The sequence below is a fragment of the Solanum dulcamara genome, chromosome 10 (genome assembly GCF_947179165.1).
Source record: "Solanum dulcamara chromosome 10, daSolDulc1.2, whole genome shotgun sequence".
NCBI lineage: Eukaryota > Viridiplantae > Streptophyta > Magnoliopsida > Solanales > Solanaceae > Solanum > Solanum dulcamara.
In genome coordinates this window covers 4,248,026-4,268,912 of record NC_077246.1, presented here as the reverse complement: position 1 = coordinate 4,268,912, position 20,887 = coordinate 4,248,026, and the positions used below count along the sequence as shown (strand labels likewise).

General features: G+C 36.2%; 3 protein-coding genes across 5 annotated transcripts; all 3 read left to right on the top strand.

Annotated features, from left to right (window-relative positions):
* Window positions 1-285: 285 nt before the first annotated feature.
* LOC129871141 (protein NRT1/ PTR FAMILY 6.4-like) lies at window positions 286-3,235 on the top strand. Its single transcript, XM_055946026.1, has 5 exons — window positions 286-385; window positions 475-595; window positions 689-906; window positions 1,299-1,840; window positions 2,081-3,235. Exons 1-5 carry the CDS (start codon window positions 383-385, stop codon window positions 2,973-2,975), a joined length of 1,779 nt encoding a protein of 592 aa, XP_055802001.1. The 5' UTR covers window positions 286-382; the 3' UTR covers window positions 2,976-3,235.
* Window positions 3,236-3,876: 641 nt separating this feature from the next.
* On the top strand, window positions 3,877-18,960 carry LOC129870268 (uncharacterized). Of its 3 annotated transcripts, none has more exons than XM_055944989.1 (6): window positions 3,877-4,457; window positions 9,956-10,270; window positions 10,348-10,396; window positions 10,472-10,757; window positions 13,091-13,169; window positions 18,568-18,960. In XM_055944989.1, exons 1-6 carry the CDS (start codon window positions 4,128-4,130, stop codon window positions 18,760-18,762), a joined length of 1,254 nt encoding a protein of 417 aa, XP_055800964.1. In that variant the 5' UTR covers window positions 3,877-4,127; the 3' UTR covers window positions 18,763-18,960. The 3 variants fall into 3 exon arrangements, with proteins under 3 accessions (XP_055800964.1, XP_055800963.1, XP_055800962.1); XM_055944988.1 differs by having other exon boundaries at window positions 3,888-4,457; window positions 10,478-10,757; window positions 18,556-18,960; XM_055944987.1 differs by having other exon boundaries at window positions 3,889-4,457; window positions 18,556-18,960.
* Window positions 14,853-15,268, top strand: LOC129870271 (probable 60S ribosomal protein L14). Its single transcript, XM_055944993.1, has one exon. The coding sequence runs from the start codon at window positions 14,900-14,902 to the stop codon at window positions 15,251-15,253; it is 354 nt and encodes a 117-aa protein (XP_055800968.1). The 5' UTR covers window positions 14,853-14,899; the 3' UTR covers window positions 15,254-15,268.
* Window positions 18,961-20,887: the final 1,927 nt, after the last annotated feature.

Below are 20,887 nucleotides of genomic sequence, written 5' to 3'. Positions count from 1 at the left end.
CACCTATTTGAGATAACCAAATCCTCAAAACTTACAAGATGTGTAATTTTGTAAGTAGGGATAACCAAGAGACTCTGGCAACTGGTCCCAATAGAGATAAGAAGCACTTTCAGATAAAAAAGAAATGACATTTTTCAATCTTATTCCTTAGTGGGGTTTGTTAATATTTTGACCACATAATCATACTTCAATCAGTGAGTTAGTTATCTCCTGATCTAGAAAGATATTTAACATGAAATTCTGTTGTACTAATGCCTACCTTTTCCAACTTTTTGCCTAATCATTCATTATAAATATGTATCTTCCCCTCCTTCTTTATTCCACAAATTAACTATCCTCTTCTTTCTCATTTCTCTCCAGTGAAGACAAAAAATCTATTACAATGGTAATATCATAAACTCAAGTACTATTCTTACTTCATTTCAAGAAGATAAATTTGTTTATGTTAAGGTATCTTATGTTATCATTATTCAGGTTTTGGTTCATAACCATGCTGAAAAAGATGGTTCAAGTGATGGAGCTCTAGTCGATTTTCGTGGAAATCCGGTTGATAAATCACGTACCGGAGGATGGCTTGGTGCAGGGCTCATTCTAGGTAGGCTTTAACTACCATGAAGTTAACTTTGTTTTTTTCTTGATCATAGCAAAAATGTTTATCATAGTCTCAAACTTAGTTCTTCTATTTCAGGTACGGAGTTATCAGAAAGAATATGTGTCATGGGGATATCGATGAATTTGGTGACTTATTTGGTTGGAGATTTGCATCTTCCATCTTCTGATTCTGCCAACATTGTTACCAATTTCATGGGCACACTCAATCTTCTTGCACTGCTTGGAGGTTTTTTAGCAGATGCTAAACTCGGACGTTATGCCACTATTGCAATCTTTGGTTGTATCGCCGCTGTGGTAAGCTTAAACTGTTAGAGAGAGCATACATTTATTTCACTTAATGATGTCTTCAATACACCTATATACTTGCGAGTCTGATTCTTTTTACATTGAAACAAACACTAGGAAGTTCTTTTTTAATTATGAGGGGCGGTACCTCTACCTGCTCTGATACCATATTGAATTGTGTGACCATCTCAAAGATGGTTAAGTTGTTTGAGAAAGTAAAATATTAATTTATATCTTTTAACTTCTGAAGGTGAAGCTGCCTTATGTAGTAATAAGACGCTTAAACTGTCAGAGAGAGCATACTTTTGAAAGTGTAAAGTTTCCTTATTAGGTAACAAAAGGAAGAAACTTGTTTAAAACATACAACTAACATAATATGTTCTGTTTGTGTCTATAACCAGGGAGTAACAATGTTGACACTTGCAACATCCATCCCAAGTATGAAGCCCCCCGTGTGCGATTCAAGATCGAAAGGCTACTGCATCGAAGCCAGTGGGCAGCAGCTCGCGCTCCTCTACGCAGCATTATACACCATATCACTTGGTTGTGGAGGGATCAAGTCTAGCGTGTCTGGTTTTGGATCGGACCAATTTGATTCGTCGAATCCTAAAGAGAATAAGGCCATGATATACTTCTTCAATAGGTTCTACTTCTGCATAAGCCTTGGATCTTTGTTTGCTGTGACTGTGTTAGTGTACATACAAGACAATGTTGGAAGGGGGTGGGGGTATGGTATATCAGCTGGCACAATGGTACTAGCAGTGGCTGTATTGCTTGGTGGAACATCATTTTACAGATTCAAGAAGCCAGAGGGAAGTCCTTTGACTATTATATGGAGAGTTTTGTTCTTGGCTTGGAGAAAGAGAAAACTTTCTCACCCTTCTGATCCTGGATTCTTAAATGAATATCACAATGCAAAAGTACCACATACAAGAATGCTGAGGTGAGATAAAAGATACTCTTAACGTGATGTGATATTGTCTGATTTGAACCAAGCACACACAGTGTTCCCCAAAAAGAATCATTAAGAGTATCTAAACTATTTTGACAGGCACTTGAATCAAAATTTGTTCTGTTAAATTTGACATCTTTAATATGATTTTATGAAACACATCACCAGATTATAAGTATGTATTCTTGATTTTCATATAGAAGCTAATCAGTGTGTTCTTGTTATCAACAGGTGTTTCGACAAGGCAGCGATTCTTGATGATTATGCAGTTGCAAATGAAAATAGAAACAATTCATGGATAGTATCAACAGTTAGTCAAGTTGAAGAAGTGAAAATGGTTCTTAAGTTGATTCCGATATGGTCTACGTGCATACTTTTTTGGACAGTTTATTCTCAAATGAATACCTTCAGTATCGAACAAGCTACCTTCATGAATCGAAACGTTGGCAAATTTGGCATCCCAGCAGGCTCCTTTTCCTTTTTTCTCTTTATTTCTATACTCTTGTTTACTTCCATAAACGAAAGAATCACCGTACCAATTGCTAGAAAAATCACGGGTAATAGACAAGGACTCACAAGCCTTCAAAGAGTTGGAATTGGACTAAAACTATCTATTGCTGGTATGGTAGCTGCAGCTATTGTAGAAAAACAACGAAGAGAAAACGCGATAAAACACAATTCTAGCATAAGTGCTTTTTGGTTAGTCCCTCAGTTCTTCATTGTTGGTGCTGGTGAAGCTTTTGCCTACGTTGGACAACTCGAATTTTTCATCAGGGAAGCACCAGAAGGGATGAAATCAATGAGCACAGGCTTATTCCTTAGTACGCTCTCAATGGGATTTTTTATGAGTAGCTTGCTAGTATCAATTGTACATAAGGTAACGAACGGAAGCTGGCTTAAAAACAATTTGAACAACGGTAGACTAGACTATTTCTACTGGATGCTAGCAGTGTTAGGAGTACTCAATTACTTTATTTTCCTGGTTTTCTCATCGAGACACCAATACAAGACGCAACACCTTAGTACTACTCTTGAAGACTCGGAAGAAGAGCTCAAGAATTGGAACGATACGAGCAATGATAACACGAAAAAGAATCCTGATGATGCAGAGAAGGAGGAAGTTTAAATGTTCTGCCATGATCTTTTCTACTAGAAGCTTAAACAGTTACATTAGATATAAGATTTCGAGGCCTCATTCTTTTCTAGAGTACTTTGTATTATAATTCCGTATTCGTTTTCACAGTGGCATTGTGTAGTGTTTCTCTCTAGACATAAGGTTTGTGTTTTAGGTAAAGAATGAGAGCTGATATATGGTCATTTTGCATAAGCACAAATGTGTTTTTTTTTTGACATAGTACAAGAAAAATGTGAACTTGGTCTATGTTACTCGGACTCTTCAAAAATGTAGATAGATACGTCTTGGATCCTTCAAAATAGTGCATTTTTAAAAGATTTGACAAGAATGCGACAACAGCTTTGGAGAATCCGAGCAACTTAAAACTTAGTAGCTTAAGCTTGGGGCATTACTGAATCAGAAAAATTGTAGTAGTGTTGTTACTATTTTTTTCTTTGGTTAACTCGTACAACTTTGGATAACTCACCAAGGTTCGAATCTGAAATCTATTTTATTAATTCAATTTTAAACTTCGACTTCAATTAAATAAATTTATCAACCCAATTTTCTAACTTATCCGACCCAAACATTAACCCCCTGAAATATATAAAAAAGCACTACTAAAAAAGAGTTAAAAATTGTCTTATCATAATTTTTTTTAATTAAGATCAGAATTTAAATTAAATTAATAACAAAATGATACATGAAATTTAAATAGTAATTGTTTTAAACGGTTAGTCAAAAGAACATAAATGAGGCCAAAAAAGGAATAGTTTAAGAAATATAAAAGATAATTTAATTTTAAAATTTTATTTTTATTCATAATAAAATAATTTAGTATCACACTAGTACCTAAGAATTACTTTTGATCATAAATTTTATGAGTTACTTTTTTTTTTTAATCATCGTGTCAGATATCACATGAAATGAAAAGGAGTGAGTATATTTAAACCTTTTTGTTACAGTCGAAGCATTTGGCCCTTTTCCAAAAACAAAAAGCAAAAAAATAAATAAAATGAAAACAGTAAAGCTACGTACTACCGTAGCTGCTCAGACGACTATAGATTCCATTTTCCCAGGCACCTCCAGTTATCCACAATTCAAATATACGTACACATACGCTAGAAAATTCCAGAAGATTTGAAGAACCTACCGGTGCCGGAAATGAAAAAATCAGACGGAACGCCGGCGAAGTACGATTTAGAGTACCGGTACAAGGGAGATGACTCATGGTACGGTGTTCTAGTAATTGTGGACGGTGAGACCATGACTGTGAAGTTCGAAGGATATTCGGAAACATTCGATGTGAAATTCGTAGCTGATGACTTCAAGTCGAAGGAGGAAATCGATGAATTCGTAGGGAGGTTTAGGAATGTCTCGCCACAGCTGCAGGATAACGAATGTGGTAGTGTTAAGGAAGGGATGATTGTCTGTGCGGCTTGTAATGCTTTCGGCAAAGATGATATGCTCTTCTTCGATGCCGTTGTTGAAGCGGTGAGTTATGCATAGTTTGAAATATGAGAGAAATTTTTATTACATTCTGATGCTGTCAAATTCTCAGTTCCAGATGTTGAGTATGAACATAGGTTTTCAGATGGCTTAATACACAGTCAGTGATTGAATACTTTAACTTCTAATAAACTGTTCCACTTGGACATTTTCGATTCAAATTTTTGAAAAAACTTTTGCTTCTGTTTTCGTTCGTCTATTAGATATTTAAGTTGACCGCAGAAAATTTATCAACTCCTTTAATTATTTGCATCAACCTCAAGTAGATAGGAATTGAGGTGTTCAGTTGAAACATGACTTAGTTCGAGTGTCTAAATGGAATATTCTGATAAGTTTATGCGAATATTCTGACAAGTTTAAGCCTTTTTCAGAAATTTATCCGAATATTCTTCAAGCGTAGAGGTCTTAGTCATGGAATAAAAGGAGGAACTTAAGGTGAGGAAGGTTGAAGTAGTCTATGTATGATGAACCTTTGAATTTAAGGATACAGAGGATTCTGTGGTTGATCACAACTAATTTAGGATTGAGGCATCTTGATTAATATTACTTGGTATTAACTTCTTCGAAGTCATAACAAAGCAATCAACTCGTAAATGTTATTTTTTAGCATTGTAGCGTAGAGAATAGCAGAAGAAAAGTATAATTGGGGAGACCTTCTGCTAGCCCAAGATCGTTAACTAAGATCGGAAGATTCAACTAAAGAAGAGGAAGCTAGAAAAGAGAAGGAATATTTTAGAAAGGAGAACTTTGTTGTGAAGACGACTCTTTGATTTAGGTTTTTTTTATTTATTGAGTACAAATGTATTAGACCATCCCCTATTTATAGTTATGTATGGATGATTCTAGATACTAAGAATCTGGAATATTCTAACCTCTACTGCAAATATCTCCCTCAAATATCTGATACTCTAGACTATCTAGATTTTTCCTAAGAACAAATATCTTGTTCTCTAGAACATCTACATTTTTCTTAAATACAACAAATACTAAAGATAATATTCTACAAAACTCTAGAAAGTTCCACTAAATATCTAGGATTGTTTGTACCTCCAAAAAATCATCTTTATTTTTCATACTCCTCCTTGAAGTGATTTTTTTGGAAGCTACCCCAAGCTTGTCACAAAGGAACTTAAACGAAGCTTTGAATATATTTTTGGTGAAGATCTCAACAATTTTCTTCTGGCTCCTCTTAGTTCTTCAAATGATGAAGGTTTTTTGTAATCAATTGGTCCTGCAAAGAAACAAGAATATGTATTCATAAGCTTTTCATTTCTATAACGTACCAACAACATTTGCAAACGAAGTGAGTCAGAGCTTTGTCGAGTTTCATGTTGTTGAGTTCTCGAGCTCCCCCTTTCTCTTAGCTTTTTGGTAGTTGTACTATCTAGATAGACATCTATGATGGGCAAGTTTGGAACTCCGGGGTTCAAGATTTTGAAATCTGCTCCTTCTAACGCAACTCTAGAACAAAAGGAGATTTCATTTGTATCAGCCTTCTCGTTTGAGTCGTTAATAGTCTGATCATCAATTTTCTGTGAAGCCTCAACATCATAATAGGATCCACCATCAAATTTTCTTTCTAGCCCTTCAATAACCAGTTTATTAGCTTCAGGGCTTCCAAAAGTTATGTTGATTGTCTCTCTTCTTGGAATTTGGCCTTCAAAGCCAGTTTTTTCATGTATTTGATCATCATCTTCTTCATTTACTTCTAATGTTTGCTCTAAGTCGGTCATTGACCTTGATATGACAGATGATTGACCAAAGACATTAACTTCTACTACATCTTCTGCAACGCCTTCTCCGTAAAGGTCACTACTAGCATATATTGTTTCAGACACTGTCTGTTCAGGATCTACTTCTTTGATTTCTGTGATAACAGTTACCATATCAGCAATATTAGCATCTTGCTTCTCCTCGTGATCGATTGTATTATATATACTGAATCCACAATCCAGTCTCTTTCAAAATTGATGAAAGCCATTACATCCACCGCTCGAGCCTCAGCTAAGAAGCACCTTCCCCAGTCTTCTTTTTTAGCAGCTTTTTCAGCTTGAGCCATATTGCTCTCCTTTGCTCGACAATATCTTTTTATATGTCCTATTTCATCACAACGGTAACATTTGAGAGGCTTCTTACTGTAATTGCTAGAAGACTCTTCCTTTTTTTCCAGGCGATCTTAAACCACTTGATAATTCAGAGAGCGACATATCTCTTGATTTTCCTCTAAAGTTTCTCTTATCAGCTACAAGAGCATTTTCTTCCTCTTCTTTGATAAATACACCAGTCAACTGTTTGGCTAGTAGCTCCTGTGACGACAACAAATTCTCAAATTCCTCCAAGGATGGTTGTTGAACCCATCCTTGAATTGACCTCATGGATGGAATATATTTAGGTTTCAAACTACAAATGATAATTCTTCTCATTCGTGCTTCAGAGATATCCCCCTTCGGATTCACTAAACATGTCTCTGAACATAAGTTCTTAATCTTCTAACAATATTCGGCAATAGAAAGATTACCTTGAATGGCGTTAGCCAATTCATTCTCCAATATCTGCAGCCGAGCATCATTCTTTTTATTGAACAACTGATCAAGGGTCCTCCATATATCATGAGCTGACTTGCACCTTATAATATGATCAAATAAACTGAAGGAGATTGTCCTCTTCAGGATGAACTCCGCCTTCGCATTAATTTGCTTCCACTTCTTGTATACGCTATTATTTTCTGGTCTGTCGTCAGGAGGACTTGTGTTACTCTCATTAACAACATCCCACAAATCCTCACCCACAAGGTATGATTCCATACATGTCTTCCATACCTTGCAATTGGACTGATTCAATAATTGCATCCCCAGTCCATTAACATGACCACTTAAATCCATTTGGACAAAACCAATTGAATTAACCACTAACCAGATCTTGAAATAAAATCCAGAAGCCAATCAACGGCTATGACTCTGATACCATATAGAGAATATCAGAAGAAAAGTATAATTGGGGGACCTTCTGCTAGCCCAAGATCGTTAACTAAGATTAGAAGATTCAACTAAAGAAGAGAAAGCTAGAAAAGGGAAGGAATATTTTGGAAAGAACTTTGTTGTGAAGAAGACTCTTTGATTTAGGTTTATTTTTTTGGTTGAGTACAAATGTATAAGACCATCCCCTATTTATAGTTATGTATGGATGATTCTAGATACTATGAATTTAGACTATTCTAACCTCTTCTGCAAATATCTCCCTCAAATATCTGATTCTCTAGACTATCTAGATTTTTCCTAAGAACAAATATCTTGTTCTCAAAAACATCTACACTTTTCTTAGATACAACAAATACTAAAGATATTATTCTACAAAACTCTAGAAGGTTCCATTAAATATCTAGGATTGTTTGTACCTCCAAAAAATCATTTTTATTTTTCACACGTAGGTCCTAAGTACGGATACAGGAGACAGGTAAGGTAGGTTGACATAGTTTAACTATGATGAATCCTTGAGGATGCAGAGTATTCATGTGGTTGATGAGTGGATCACAACTAACTTGCGATTTAGGCAATTTGTTCAGTCATACCAAATTATAAGCTCACTAGAGCAACATTTTCATGGCACATGTACTTTTCTTTTGATATGTGTCAGCTGTAAATGAAGTGTTTATTTCCTTGATATCAACAGTTGCAAGTAATCTTCTGTGCCTTTTCAACTATCAAAAAAATTATGAGGGAAGAATATTGAACTTATGATATTGACAAGTTACAACAAAAGTTTCTAAAGGATATGTATGAAAGTGAGTTTTTCAAAAAAACTAGCGTGAGAAGAGTAATTGGAGATACATAGGAATTTCCCATTAAAATGGGTTCACCAGGGGTTGATATTGCGCATGTAGTTCTGTACTTGGTTACTTTAGTTATAGGAGTTAACTACGATATATAGCATGAGGTCCCATTCCATATGCTATACGCAAATGATAATGTGTTAATAGACGAAACTAGCGAGGGTGTGAATCAGATTCTTGAATTATGGAGAAGCACCATAGAGAATAAGTGTCTTAAGATAAGAAGTAAAGCTGAAATATATGCACTGGTAGCATTATATAGTGCAGTGTCCTAACATGTTATATGTTGTTAGTGTGGTGAGTAGCAGAGATGGATCCAAGATTTGGCCTTTGTGGGTTATGGACAATCTCAAGTGCTAGTAATGAGTTCTGACTTTAATTTTTGTACATATTTAGTGAATTTCTTAACACATATACAGGGTATGGCCCAAAACTATTGGGATCTGATGAACCCATATCTAAAAGCCTACATCCACCCCAGGTGAGTTGATATATGGCATGTCCTTGAAAAGAGCAGTAGCAAACAGTGAAATGAATTTTGAGATATTTGAAGAGTAGTACAGATATTGGTCTGACATTCAGCAAAAGCAAGATGGCATATTCAGTCTATGTTGAGGACTTGTATAGGAGGAGATATTTAACAGGCTACTTGTTTACTCATTGTGGTGGTGACTGGTGATATCAATTGGAATGTAACTTTGCAAACTAAAGTTGCATTGTCTATCACGGAGTCTGAGTAAGTGGCTTTCTTACAGATGCAATAAAAACAAATATTTGGCCACAGGTTGATGAATGAATTTAGGCTGATTAGCAGCTATTGTGGCCAGGTGACTGAATTCAGACTAAAAAAGAGCGAGGCATCAATATTGTGTTACAGTCGGAGTGCTATTCATCTCACAAAGAATGAGTGTATCATGAGCGTACAGAGAATATTGTTGTTAAATATCATTTCAGTAGAGATATTGTATCCAGGGGTATTGTAGTTGTCAAAAGATTTCTACAAATGTCTATCCATCAGATATTATGATCAAGGCAGTTTCGGTTAGTAGTATAGGTATTGCCAAGACTCGGTTGGAGTTGGCAGTACTAGGTGATGCCTTGTGAAGGTAATTTGGTGTTGATAATGGAGGACTTCAAGCAAAGGGAGCAGTTGTTGATGTGGGTTAAGTTTTATGGTAATTGATATTAATAAGATACTGCAGACTCTTTGCTCAGTATTTCCTTATTTGTGATTAAAAAAATATTTTTTCTTTCCTTTAAAGGACAATAATCATTCTAGCATCAAAGGAATGTTTCTTTACAGTTTAGGGTGTGAAAAGAAGAGAAAAAAGGAAGAGGGATCGAGTGTGAGACAAACTAAGCGAGTGGGTTTGTGAACATATTGGGGACTAAGGTTTCTAAGAATTTGGAAAAAGATTGTTTCTGTTCTTTTCAGCATAGTGAAATTTTCTTATGGTCTTTCTTGAGGACGTTGACATCTTTGGTGAACCTCATTAAAGTTTGTATTACTTTTATTTGTTGCTCTAAATGTGGGTTTATCATAACATATAAAGTAAAAGTAGCAGGACTCAAAGAGGAAAAGGAGGGGCTACTTAATTCATTTCGGCTCATTGGCTTGATTCACTTCAAATTTTCTACTTCCTCTCTTTGGTAGATACACAACGAGAACCATACATTTAACAATGGAGCGGAGGAGTGTTTATGTACCTTTGTATTATCCTGGCTTCATGGCCCAAAAAAGGATGACTTGGCTAATTCTGGAATTGAAGGCATATGCATCATAAAAGGCACAGCCCAAGTTGATCCTAGAATAGCCTCCTTCTTGAAATTGGCAAACCAGAAACTCAGAAAATCCTCTTGCAAGTCAACTTCTACATCTGAGAAAGACAATTCAGCATCCAAAGGATCATCCCGTACAAAAAGAGTCAGATATTTGTCTTCTGAACAAAAATCAGATTCATCCTTTAAGGCAAGTGAACCTAATAATTCATTAATTCGAGTAATGATGCATGTGCCTAAATCATTCTCCTCTTCCTTTCCTTGTAGGGGATTAGCAGTGCCAAGAATGTGGTTGATGTGAGATGTACAACAGAAGGTGTGCTACGGAACTCCATCACCTGTTACGATGTGGTAATTGCACTTTTTTTAAGTTCTTCATTCTGAACTGCAGCAACAGACTATAGCAGGCACTGGGATCATGATAAAGATCTAGGAGGGCAACGTTCAAATTACCATCTCATGCTAGTCGAGAACTTGGAGAGAAACTTGTTGCCTTCGTCATTGAGAGATTTCATACATGAGCACACTTCTGTTTGGTCACAAGTATATATTTCCCCCTGCCCGTCATATATGCCCTATGCACGAGGCATTATCGTGGTAGATTGTGAAGAGAAGCTGAAAAAAATAAACCTTTTTTTGGACAACCCAACTCACCTTGTTGTTTCCTCAAAGGGAAGGTACGCTTCCAGAATTAGTTTCTTTGCTAAAGTAATTGTTGATCCTTTTCTAATCTCTCTCGTTACATTCTAGTATCTTCACTGAAAGAATTGTATCTTCTTATTAATATTTAGGCTTCATTCATGTGTTCTATACCATTATCACGTGTATTAGACTTGTATTGATTAGAATCTATCTCTTGTTAGAAAATCCGTTAGCAAAATCTGGATCATGACCCCAGCCCATATTTTTTGGTGTATTTGCAATGAAAGAAATAAGAGATTTTTCGATGGAGTTTTAGCTCCAATTTGTAAGCTTAAGGCTAATTGTTTGGTTAACCTTTTTTGCTGGGCTAACTCTTCCCCTGTAAATAACTTAGATCACTACCTGGATTTTGTCAGCTCAACTCTATAAGTTTTTTGTTCTTACTGAGCTGACTGATCCCCTGTTGTATCTTTGCATCTACTGGATGCTTACTTCATCAAAAATAAATCTATCCCCCGTTAGAGTTATGTTAAAACACATTTTCATTCAGCTAAAGATCATGTTTGGTGTGGACAAAAATAGCATTTTGGATATTCTGCTTAGAAGATCTTCCGTGCCACAATTACCAGCCACTCAAACTATTTTAGACGTGTAGATAGCATCGGCATGTATTCATGATGTAAAGTTTTATCAAGCATGCTTGTCTTCTCAAACTTTTTTTTTCTTTTTAATTTTTTTGCGTAAAAGAATTGTAGTACGGGGTGCTTACATTTCCTGAGCTTGTGATTTGCTAAAACACCTTAGTTCAATTCTGCCACACCACTTGTTTGAGGCCTTCTCTGTGGTTGCATCAGTAGCATAAGCCTTTTTTCTTCGTCTTGAATTTACTTTGGTGAAAGCGATAACCTTCTCGATGCCATCTGATATTAGTTGCTTCTGCAATTTTTTTTTGTTGATAATATAGTTGCTTCTGCAATTTAGACACCCAACTTGCTGATACTTAAGCTGCATCTGCAGTAAGACTATCTCTCTTGCTGACAGTCAAAACTGATCTGAAGTTGAACTAGAGGTTCTAGAATGGTATCCATCTTTAATAAGAAAAAGAAAACCACAACATTTGAAATGGTTGAGTCTTTGTAAAGGTCCTATAGATGGTATTTATTAATCTGAACTTCCACGCTAGATACTACTTTTGGTGACTAGTTGGGATCGTTTTGAAAGATCTCTCTGGACTAAATATATAGTTTCATATACTATTTCCCCAATTTTTTTCAGGGATTGCTTGAAATTCTATGCATTCTGCACTGTTTTGTTTTCCTTATTTCTCTATTTATGTAGTTGATAACTTTGTTCTACTCTGCTAATCAGCTTCAAAGAAACACTACTTTTGGCCTCGATTTCTGCTTAATGCTGCTTCTTTTCTTGCTCAAATGTTGTTTAATGAACTTCCCTTTCACATTCAATGTTGGTTACTGTTTAGAGTTCCTGTGATATAGGTGTTTCAAGATCCTCTATGTTCCGGTCTGTCATATTATAGTGGATTAAAAGAAAGAACTAACTCAAAAGAAAGTTCCCCAGCACCCAAGTGTGTGGCTTAGTGGTCAATGAAGTGGGTTTAGAACCTTGAGGTCTCATGTTCAAATCCCAGCAGAGACAAAAATACACTAGGCGATACTTCCTAGCTGTCCTAGCTAGCCTTGGTGGACAGAGTTACCTTATTGCTAGTGGGAGCTGACATGTATCCTGTGGAATTAGTCAAGTTGCGCGAAAATTGGCTCAAACATCATGGTTATCAAAAAAAAAAAATCCCTAGAAAAAATGACGAATGTAGACTTGATGTACCAATCATTTTGAGGGAACAGACTTTTTGTGAAATGTCGAGTTGTTTCTTAGAATTTATTGTTCTAGAAGTAACTAACTCGAATCTTTGGGAAACAGGTGTCCACAATTGATATGTACAAATTAGGCCCCACATACTATTTTCACAATTTTTAACTAGTGGTTGCTTGAAAAATGTCATGTTCATTGAGGCACTATTTCTTTTTCTTTTTCTCTCATTTTCAGACGCTGAAAGTTTTTTTTAATTTTTCATCCCCCAGTATCTACTTTAAAGGTGAAAGAGCTGGAAAGGAAGTGCAACACTCTAGTTCTGTGTGCACTACCTGGGGTCTTTATTTCTTAATGTAGTTTAACATTCTTCTGTGATTCAGATATTCTGAAATCCTTAAATATCACTCTATAATTTTTGCTTAATGTGTAGATCCTATTTTCATTTTAACGTTTAAAAGTTGAATTTTCATGTTCATAGATCTTCTAGATTGATGAATGCCTACAGGGTCATTTACTTTTTTCCATTTTCCTTTTACAGGCCGATGGTTATAAGTGAAAGAGATATGAAACACTCCATGATTAAGACGTCGCTTGGGAGCTTAGTGTACAGTTCCCAGGTAAGATTCATACCATTTATTGGTTAGATTTGAAAATGGTTGTAATGAGCCATAATTGTTAGATATGCAGCATGGCACATTGTACTGCCAGTGCTACTTCACAAATGAGTTTGGTAGACAACATATTGGAAAATATCAATATATATGAGGTTTCTTGATAATCAAGAAGCATGCATAGCTTGTCTTTACTCGTAACTAGTGAAAAACTGGATGCCCAGTTATTACCAGTCAAACTTAGATTGACATTTACTGCTGGATAACATGAGAGCTGAGAGTGTGGGATCAGTTGCTCTATTATTTAAGGTTCAAATTTATCTGTCGTAAATTTGTATATTCATGGTCTTGAGGAATTCTGCTTTTACACAATTCTGAAAGTTCTAAACAACAACATGCCTAGTGTAATGGGGTCTGAGGAATGTGGTGTGTACACAACCTTACACCTACCTTGTGAAGGTAGAGATGTTATTTCTAATAGACCCTTGACTTAAGTAAAGTATATATCAAAATCAAGTATGGAAAGAAAACACAGTAATGAAGAAGCCATGCTAAAATAAATGAGAAAAAAACAATAACAACAACTAATAACATGGTAATTGAAGCAAAGGACCGAAGTGAAACAATCGGTAATAATAAAATCGAACACTAAAATAGTATGCTAGTAGTGATAATAATACTGATTAGGGAAACTGAACAACATTTGACTACTTACTAATCCTCTACCCTAATCCTGAACCTCTACATGTGTGTAACGTCCTCGATAAGTTGCATGTATGTAATGTCTTGTCAAATCACCTCTACCCAAAACTTCTTCAACCTACCTCTACCTCTCCTCACACCCATAATAGCCAATCTCTCACACCTCCTCACTAGGGCATTTGTACATCTCCTCTTTACATGCTCAAATCATCTCAGTCTCGCTTCCCGAATGTTGTTCACCATGGAGGCCACTCCCACCTTATCCCTAATATCATCGTTCGTAATTCTATCTCTCATAGTATGCTCATACATTCATCTCAACTTCTTCATTTATGCTATTTTCATCTTTTGGACACGTGAGTTTTTGACCAGGCAACACTTTGCCCTAGGCAATACTTTGCCCCATACAACATGACTGGTCTAATTAGGGCTGGGCATTCGGTTCGGTATTTTCAAAGTTCGGGTTCGATAATTCGGTAATCGGTACTTCAAAGTATATACCAAATACCGAACTTTCAAACTTCAGTTCGGTAATTCGGTAATCGGTAAATCAAAGTTCAGTTCGATACGTTATTCGGTAATACCATATTGAAATCGAAGTCCACACGGAATATGTTAGTACATCATATTCACAATAGCAACAATAAAAGATGTGAAGATTTTTAATAACAAACTAAACAATGGATATACAATTGAGAATACAACTGAGTCTCAAACTAATTGTAAAAGATATTGGCAGGTAGAAAAACAGTGGAAACTGTTGTTCCATTTACTGCAACCCTTCAAAAATCATAGAAAAACAGAACAAAATAGTATGTGTATTAACAGGTAGCCTTAGAGAAGTAGTGCTCACACACTATCATCTTTCTTCATTCTGATAACATGAACCACGTAATAGCAAACATAAGCACAGTAAACAGATATCACAGAAGCTGGCAATAGGCTTCCATTTACCTGGACATAGTTAAAAGGAAAAAGATGATTAGCACAAGTAAGAATATAAAAGGCGCTTCTACTCCTTCAGATCGCCGAAAATGCCGTTCAAGAGGTTCGTGGAGATTGGAAGGGTAGCCCTAATCAACTACAGAAAGGATTATGGAAGGCTCGTTGTTATCGTCGACATCATCGACCAAAATAGGGCTCTGATTGATGCTCCGGACATGGTGAGGAGCCATATGAACTTCAAGAGGCTTTCACTTACAGATATCAAAATTGACATCAAAAGAATCCCAAAGAAGAAGACCCTGGTTGAGGCTATGGAAGCTGCTGATGTGAAGACCAAGTGGGAGAACAGTTCATTGGGAAGGAAGTTGATAGTGCAGAAGAGGAGGGCTGAACTTGATGATTTTGACAGGTTCAAGCTTATGTTGGCAAAGATTAAGAGTTAGGGTTATTACCTTATTGGGTTAGGCCTTAGGAATTTCCGAATTTGGGCAATTGGTTATTGGGCTTGACTTAAATTTTCTTTACAATGGGCCTATAGCCCTTTAATTTTGATCATTTAATATCGGTATTCGGTATTTATCGAATACCGAACGGTATAATTAAAAATACCAAATACCGAAATGTTATATTTTAGTACCGAATATCGAATCGAATTAACGAATACCGAATACCAAAATAGCCGGTTCGGTTCGGTAATTCGGTTTTCGGTATTTTATGCCCAGCCCTAGGTCTAATAACCACCTTATGCAACTTGCCTTTGAATTTTGGCGGCACATTCTTATCACACAAGACACTGTTTGCGAGCCTCTATTTCATCCATCCTACTCCAATGCAATGTATAACATCATCTTCAATCTCCCCCATTCTCTTAGATTATCCACCCAAGATACTTGAAACTTCTTCTTTTGGAGATGACGTGTGTCAATCCTCACTTTCACATCTATCTTGTGGGTTACGTCATTGAACTTGCACTTTATGTACTATCTTAGTCCTTCTCAATCTGAACCTTTTCGATTCTAGGGTTAGTCTCCAAACCTTCAGCATATTACTAACATTATGTCATCCTCAAACACATACTATGACACCTCCACTTGGATATGTTGTGTCAGTTCATCCATCACCCAGACGAATAAAATTGGGCTAAAAGTTGATCCTTAGTGCAATTCATCATTATAGGGAAGTGCCCGAGTCTCATCCCACTATTCTCACCCGAGTCTTGGCTTCATCGTACATGTCCTTAATTGTCCTAATATAAGCTACATGTACACTTTTAGCCTCCAAACATCTCTGTCGAACCTCTCTAGGGATTATCATATGCTTTTCTAGGTTAATGAATACTATATGCAAGTCCTTCCTCCTCTCCCTATACTGCTATATCAACCTTCTGAAGATATGAATGACTTCTGTAGTTGAACGCTCCGACATGAATCCAAATGTATTCTCGGTAATAAACACACCCATCCTCACCCTTATTTCCACCATCTTTCCCCAAATTTTCATATTGTGGCTTAACAACTTCATACCCCTATATATTTTGCAATTTTGATTATCACCCTTGTTCTTGTACAACATGATCATTGTACTCCACCTCCATTCTTCGGGTATTTTGACGTCCTTAAGTTGACATTAATCAATTCAGTTAGCCACTCCACACCTGATGTACCTATGCTCTTCCAAAATGCCACTGGGATCTCTTCTTGCTTGGTCGCCCTCCCTCTTCTCATCTGGCGAATAACCTCCTTAAACTTAATATCCCTACAATTTCCAAAATCTCAATGACTCTCAAAGTGCTCTAAATCACTCAACACTATATTCCCATCTCCCTCTTCATTCAAGAGTTTATAGAAGTATGTTTTCCATCTTCGTCTAATGTATACCGCTTCAACTAGCACATTGCCTTCCTCTTCTTTGATGCACTTTACGTGGTCCTGGTCTTAAGCCCTCTTCTCTCTCGCCTTAACAAACCTATACAACTTCGTATCCCACCTTTGTCGTAAGTTTTTCATGCAAGGGTTCAAACACTGTCGTTTTAGCCATTGTAACTGTTAACTTCTTTTCCTTTTCGTCGCCATATACCTCTCCCTCTTTTCCCCTCGTCTTTGCTGTACACCAAATACATATAAGCAACCTTTTTGGCTTCCACTTTTGCTTGGAATGGTCCATTTCACCACCAATCCCCTCGATGTCCACTAATGTTACCCCTCGAGACTCCCAGCACCTCTGTAGGGACTTCCCTAATGCAATTAGCTGTTCTATTCCACATATTGTTTGGATTCCCACTACTCCCCCAAGCCCTCATGACCATCAACTTCTCCTTCATATTCTAAACTCTAGTAGTAGTTAAGTCACCCCATTTGATCCTCTGTTGGTCATACAAAGCCCTCTTCTTCTTCCTTCTCTTAATCTTTAAATTCATTACCAAGAGCTTATGCTGAGTTGTAAGATACTCACTCGAGATAACCTTGTAGTCCTTGCATTGACTTTTATTCTAAAGAGTAAGTAATCTATCTGAGTCTTAGCCATCGTACTACGGAAGGTCACCAAGTGATCCTCCTCCTTTGGGAAACTTGAATTAGCTATCACCAAATCTAAGGCTTTATTGAGTCCAAAAGCAAAATAACCCTAAAACCAAAACCGTCATGTACATCAGTGGAACCCTTTGAAGTTGACCCGATGCGACCATTGAAATTACCTCCTATGAATAGCTTCTTAATGTTCGGGATACTCCTCACAATCTCGTACAAATCCTCGCAAAACCACTCTTTAACCTCATTCGAGCCTGCTTGTGTAGCATGTGCACTAATTATGTGCAAAGTATGTCCTCCAATAACTAGCTTAATCATCATTATTCTGTTGTTCGACCTCCTAACCTCTACCACTAGCTTCCTGAGCTCCTTATCAACTAAAATTCCTACTCCGTTTCTACATCTCGAGGCTCCTGAGTACAACAGTTTATACCCGTCGACATCCCGTGGCATGGATGCAAGCTATATTGATCCTCCTCTTCCGGAGAATCTTCATTAACTCTATAGATTCCTCCCGCAATGACCCTATGTTCCAAGATCCAACTCTCAACCTATCGACTCCCTTGTTACCCTTGACCCCTGCCCCAAACCCCAACTGACGACAAGACCTAAATCTACCACCATTCACCAATCACACTACTAGGTTTCTAATGAAACTAATGGAGATCTTAGAAAATAGAAAGCCAAGCACTTACACTCGTGAAAACAGAACAAAAATGCTAGAGAAAAGTTGATCACTAAACAATGTTGACAGAAACAACAGCAAGGAAGAATCAGAATAGAAGCACAAAACACAAGGTGAAACATTGGAAATAAATGTCTCATGGCGACCTGTGGAAGAAGAGTTAGGTCATAGTGACTCCAAACCTTCTGGGTTCGATCACCTAATCCCTAAACATAAATTACAAGTGCTGAAACACATAAGGAAAACAAATAAGAAAAGATGTCTTTATAGTAAAGAAAAAGAAAGTGAAATTATAGGCCGATGAGGTGAAATTGGTTTCATTCGGTATATTGCCGTTACATACTACCCTTTTTGATGTTGTGTGGTGGAGTCTTGAATGGACAGACTAATTTTTAGAAGAACTTTAAACTTATTGAGGAGCTTCAAGCCATGACCATGTGATTTCTTATGGTGTATTTCATATTATATCAGATGTTTGATTTCAGTTTATTGAGGCTGACTGGTCTCCCCCTTGCGTCTTCTCGTTACTGTGTAGGATATATTTCAGGCAAAAAGTATCTGCCAAGACTTGATAATAGTTCATTCAGGAAGTGAAGCATACAGAAGAGCAAACCAGGCAAAAGATTTGTTTTTGGAGTTTATGACTCATCAACAGAGACTCTATAAGAAATTAGCTTTGGAAGAGAGGTTATTTTTGCAGATGCTGCAATTACAACCGCGTTTGGATTCGTATCTTTGTTAAAACAACTATGGAGTGATTCAATTTGTGCATATCTTGTGTTGCTGTAATGTTTCAGGATTACTTTTCCTGTAACTAACCCTGCAATGATACGTGTGCTGCATTCTCGTTTTCATATTCTTTGAATATGAAAAAACTGGCGTTGTTTCGTATAAATACTTAGTTAATATGTCAAAAATTGCCAGCGTATTGCCAAATGCATTATTGGTAGTTGGCTAAATGGTGTTAGTTCCACTATTTTTGACTTTTGTTGATCAATTTTTACACTTGGGGAAGGCAGTATTTTTAGTAATGAAAGCTTTGAGTACTTTACGATCGTAGAAACATGACTGCTTTCGTGATACTCACTAGACTCGAATCACTACAATTGCAGTCCTTGTTGGAGCAATGAAAAGGTCTATCCGAGGTCGTCTAGACACATATTTGACCATAGTCAACATTTTGTTTTCAATTTAACTAGTATACAACTTACGCATAGAAGACACTGCAATTGCTAAGAAAAATTTATATGACGAAATGATTAAAGCAAGGCAGAGAGGTTGGTGGGAGACCGTTGTTTTCAATATGCAAAATCGTTTGAACGAATTGGAAAACGGAGCTTCATCCTCACTGCGATATGAAGTTTGAAACAATACCCAAAGCATTGACGAATTATCCTAAGTTTATCATTTATAGAAATATTGGTGAAAAGCTCTAGAAAGTTTAAATTTATATTATTGAGATGTTGATTTTTTTTGTTTTAATTTTATTTTATTTTAGTGATTCTTAATCCCTGTACTTTGTTATGATTGTCATAATAATATTCTAGTCTTTATATTTTAAATCGCATACGTGTATTAATTTGGTGATTCTTGAAATAAATTTTGGGAATTGTTGCAAAGTTAAATTTGATAAACACCAGAGCAACTACAAAAAGATGCAAAAGCACCAAAAAAATTACAATAATTGACAGATCTAGCCAGAGATTTACCAGAGATCGAGATGTTCGTTGGTGATGGATGAAAAGCTGCCAAATCTTGGCTCGCCGTTTTCCGACCATTTCATAGGGAGAAAATAAAAGAAAAACAGAGAAAAAAGAAACAAGAGGCAAATGGGGTGAGCGAGCAGTGGTGTTTATGATACAGTTTAAATTTCGCAAAAAAAAAAAAAAGATGTCACGAAACACCAAACTTTTCGATCACTCAATAATTTGAAGAATTGTCTTTGCAATCACGAACAACTTAAAAGTGAAAATGAGCCATACTGATTGTGACACCCAACTCGCTTTCGCAGAGAAGACCCAACTCATCAATCAACGCACAATGGTTGCACACAAGTCCATCACCATTGTGAAAAGGTCAAACACTACTAAAAATGAGTTTTTTTCTGACAAAGCAAATTGACTGAGTGTTTACAGAAAGCAAACACATAAAAATACAAATAACTTCTTTCAAACTTTTTATCCCGGAACTAAAAAAATGCGTTTATTATATTCAGACAAAAAACGTCTCAAGGAATACAAAAAACAAGTTCTAGTGATCAAGTGGTAGAATACTACCCTGCCACAGTGCGTGCATACTTTAGTTCGATTCATGATTGATGTATTTTATAATTGCGTAATTTAAGAAAAGCACAGTATTTGATTTTTTACCAAGAGATTTGAAATATTTTGTAATTTTGACACTCTACTTTCTGATAGTTATAAATTGGTCGATTTTTAGTTGAAAGTCCACTTTTTTCAACCTTTGTCAGTCATTTTTTACCCTTGGGGGAAAGATAGTAATTTTGGTATCGAAAGCTTTAAACACTTCACGAATTAAAGCTTTTGATTTTAAAATTTGTCTATATATTGTACAAAGTTTTATATTGTTCTAGAATTAAGCATTTTTTTTTTTGTTATTGAACTACAACCTTTCAACGTCAATATATCGACATCAAAAAAATTGGTTATGGTAAATTAAAATTAGTGAATATTGAGTACATATACTAACCCATTCAAGCTAATTATATTCTTATATTTTCGTTGTGTTAATACACTTTTTAAAATTTCCACGAAAAATGTTGTTTGCTATTTACATTCACATTTATTTCAAACAAACATGTTAAGCATAGACCAACTGAAGCATCTTCAGTTTTGGTTAATGTTAAT